This window comes from Takifugu flavidus, unplaced genomic scaffold, assembly GCF_003711565.1.
Source record: "Takifugu flavidus isolate HTHZ2018 unplaced genomic scaffold, ASM371156v2 ctg979, whole genome shotgun sequence".
Lineage (NCBI taxonomy): Eukaryota > Metazoa > Chordata > Actinopteri > Tetraodontiformes > Tetraodontidae > Takifugu > Takifugu flavidus.
The window spans coordinates 1-3,864 of NW_026622589.1; the positions used below are offsets into that span (position 1 = coordinate 1).

At 45.1% G+C, this 3,864-nt stretch overlaps 1 protein-coding gene and 1 pseudogene across 1 annotated transcript; both read left to right on the forward strand.

The window, feature by feature from the left end:
• Positions 1-1,078: 1,078 nt before the first annotated feature.
• Positions 1,079-2,306, forward strand: LOC130521431 (carcinoembryonic antigen-related cell adhesion molecule 6-like; annotated as a pseudogene).
• Positions 2,307-2,585: 279 nt separating this feature from the next.
• On the forward strand, positions 2,586-3,216 carry LOC130521430 (B-cell receptor CD22-like). Its single transcript, XM_057024984.1, has 2 exons — positions 2,586-2,752; positions 2,917-3,216. The coding sequence occupies exons 1-2, from the start codon at positions 2,608-2,610 to the stop codon at positions 3,213-3,215; spliced, it is 444 nt and encodes a 147-aa protein (XP_056880964.1). The 5' UTR covers positions 2,586-2,607; the 3' UTR covers position 3,216.
• Positions 3,217-3,864: the final 648 nt, after the last annotated feature.

Genomic DNA, 3,864 nt, shown 5'->3' on the forward strand with positions numbered 1-3,864 from the left:
AAAAACAAATGTAAAGGAAGTTAGGGGGGGTAAAACATTAACCGACTTTAAAACGAGCTCCGGGCAGCTCTGCAGGCAGGTCCTTGGTGAGCAATAAGGTTTAATTATGAACATACAACCCAACATGAACCAGTCAAACAGCAAAGAGGTTGTGTCTCTACTGAAGAAGTTCTCTCTCTCCTCTCTCTCTCTCTCTCTCTCTCTGTCTCTCTCTCTCTCTATAAGAACAAAAGACACCTGCAGGAATGTTGACAGCGTCTCTTCCTGACGTACAGGATGATTTCTGTGAAGGAGAAACGGGTTGAGCAGCCTGCAGCAGCACTGAAATGCTTCTCTCCTTCATGTCTCTTGACCTCGGTTTATGCATACCTTTCAGAAGTGTGTTTATGTTGCGCTTATGCATTCCCCCAATTGGAAGGGTAAACTTTCCACAGCAGCTCCTGAAGGTGTTGTCCTTCAACACTTCTGATGAAACAGAAACCAACACCCTAGTCTATTTATAAGCATTGTATTGCAAGTGGGAAAAAAACAGAACATATTCAAAATAGTTTTGGGGGTTTATGAATTTTTTGTTCCTTCTTTTCTCTGTCTTTGCTGTCTGATTGCTGTGCTGATTCATTACAGCTCATCCCTCATGTGTTCACCTCGTGCTCAGAGGCTGCCTGACATCGAACCCAAATATTATTTCATTTTTAAAAGTTCTGTGTCCGTCAATCCAAGGAGGATGACTACAACACTGATGTCTCTGATGCTGATGTGGGGTAAGAGATATAACCGTGTCGACTACATTCCACCTCCAGTCCACGACTGATCATCTGTTGTCACGCCACTGATCAGGTGATAATTTATTGGTTGTTGGTTTATGTGGCGAACGCTAATGCATGCCTGTAAGATTTCATATACATCAAACTACATATGTAATACTGCATTTCCCCCCCAAGCTATCGAAGCATCTGTGTTGAGTAATATTGGGACCAAATATAGTTTTGGATGCATCATTCTGCAGTCGATAACGTGAAAAAGTGAAAATTGGGTTTTGATCTCTGCTGCAGAGCTTGTGAGCGCAGCTCGGTGGGTCATGTTTGAAAAGCCAGACCTTTGTGCTTTAAAGGGGTCATCGGTGGAGTTCAGGTGCTCCTACAACTACAGCGAAAGTGAAAGGGTTAGTGACGTGGCGGGTGGTAAAGGGGAAAAAAAAAGTGGCCGCTGGATCCGTGTTAAACTCGCAGAACCTCCGCCTTCAGTCCACAACCGCTCTGTATATTGGTGACATGCAACACAAATGTGGCCTGGCAATTCATGACCTACAGGAAAAACGACAGGACATTACTACTTCCATTTTGACACGGATGCATACGGAAGGCGAAGTAAAACGTCAGTCTATCTTGCTGTTACAGGTAAAATGACCACGGATTCAGTGTCTCCTTCAGTTGAACTGTTACTCTTTTATTCATTTTCTTTCTGTATAGAGGTAAGAGCCAGTGTGCACCCCTCCTCCACAGTGAGGGCAGGGTGGAGTGTGCGGCTTGACTGTCAAACATCCTGCCAAAACCATGCAATCTGGTTCAAAGATGGAGAGCCAGTCACCAACACAGAGTTCCAGGCTCAGATTGGGGATGCTGGGAATTACACATGTGCTATCGAGGGAGATGAGTCAGTGCAGTCTGATCCTGTAACTCTGGATGTTCAATGTAAGCATGTTAACTTTATATTGTTTGCAACTTGCTGTATGTGCTTAAAATAACTGTTGTATTTAGATTAATCCTGTGCATATAAAAGTGCATATAAAATAGAATGGCAGTATAATCTGTATAGAAATAAAGAGAAACTTTTTTTTTAAATAGTTGTGTTGAACGTAAGCTCAAGAATTCTTGTCTGAGCCTTTGTCGTAGTTATTCTGTTGTCCTCAAGAGGGAGCCATTACAACGGGGCTTTGTAATATTTGCGTTTTGACACAATCATGCCACATCTGGCTCCAACTTGTGCTAATAGGAACTTTCATTGCAGATCCTACACTAAATTTATCAGTGGAACTAAGTTACTCTGGTCGCCTGACCCTGGGCATCAGTGTCAATCTGACCTGCTGTGGTGCAGCTAATCCTGCAGCAGAGAACTACACCTGGTACAGGAGTACTGGGACCAATGGGAGCTCCATGGTTCAAGTTGGAACAGGACAGGTGCTGTCTATACCCTCTGTGGAGGTGACCCACTTTGGACGATACCTCTGCAAGGCCCAGAATCTCTTTTGGGAGATCAGCTCTCCTGAGATACTGATGGAGGAGGAAGCAGAGAGTTCGGGTGAATAATTTACACCATGTCGTAGTTATTCTGTTGTCCTCAAGAGGGAGCCATTACAACGGGGCTTTGTTTAGTTTTCCCTATTTCCTCCTGAAATATTTGCGTTTTGACACAATCATGCCACATCTGGCTCCAACTTGTGCTAATAGGAACTTTCATTGCAGATCCTACACTAAATTTATCAGTGGAACTAAGTTACTCTGGTCGCCTGACCCTGGGCATCAGTGTCAATCTGACCTGCTGTGGTGCAGCTAATCCTGCAGCAAGAACTACACCTGGTACAGGAGTACTGGGGCCAATGGGAGCTCCATGGTTCAAGTTGGAACAGGACAGGTGCTGTCTATACCCTCTGTGGAGGCGACCCACTTTGGACGATACCTCTGCAAGGCCCAGAATCTCTTTTGGGAGATCAGCTCTCCTGAGATACTGATGGAGGAGGAAGCAGAGAGTTCGGGTGAATAATTTACACCATGTCGTAGTTATTCTGTTGTCCTCAAGAGGGAGCCATTACAACGGGGCTTTGTTTAGTTTTCCCTATTTCCTCCTGAAATATTTGCGTTTTGACACAATCATGCCACATCTGGCTCCAACTTGTGCTAATAGGAACTTTCATTGCAGATCCTACACTAAATTTATCAGTGGAACTAAGTTACTCTGGTCGCCTGACCCTGGGCATCAGTGTCAATCTGACCTGCTGTGGTGCAGCTAATCCTGCAGCAGAGAACTACACCTGGTACAGGAGTACTGGGGCCAATGGGAGCTCCATGGTTCAAGTTGGAACAGGACAGGTGCTGTCTATACCCTCTGTGGAGGCGACCCACTTTGGACGATACCTCTGCAAGGCCCAGAATCTCTTTTGGGAGATCAGCTCTCCTGAGATACTGATGGAGGAGGAAGCAGAGAGTTCGGGTGAATAATTTACACCATGTCGTAGTTATTCTGTTGTCCTCAAGAGGGAGCCATTACAACGGGGCTTTGTTTAGTTTTCCCTATTTCCTCCTGAAATATTTGCGTTTTGACACAATCATGCCACATCTGGCTCCAACTTGTGCTAATAGGAACTTTCATTGCAGATCCTACACTAAATTTATCAGTGGAACTAAGTTACTCTGTCGCCTGACCCTGGGCATCAGTGTCAATCTGACCTGCTGTGGTGCAGCTAATCCTGCAGCAGAGAACTACACCTGGTACAGGAGTACTGGGGCCATGGGAGCTCCATGGTTCAAGTTGGAACAGGACAGGTGCTGTCTATACCCTCTGTGGAGGCGACCCACTTTGGACGATACCTCTGCAAGGCCCAGAATCTCTTTTGGGAGATCAGCTCTCCTGAGATACTGATGGAGGAGGAAGCAGAGAGTTCGGGTGAATAATTTACACCATGTCGTAGTTCTTCTGTTGTCCTCAAGAGGGAGCCATTACAACGGGGCTTTGTTTAGTTTTCCCTATTTCCTCCTGAAATATTTGCGTTTTGACACAATCATGCCACATCTGGCTCCAACTTGTGCTAATAGGAACTTTCATTGCAGATCCTACACTAAATTTATCAGTGGAACTAAGTTACTCTGT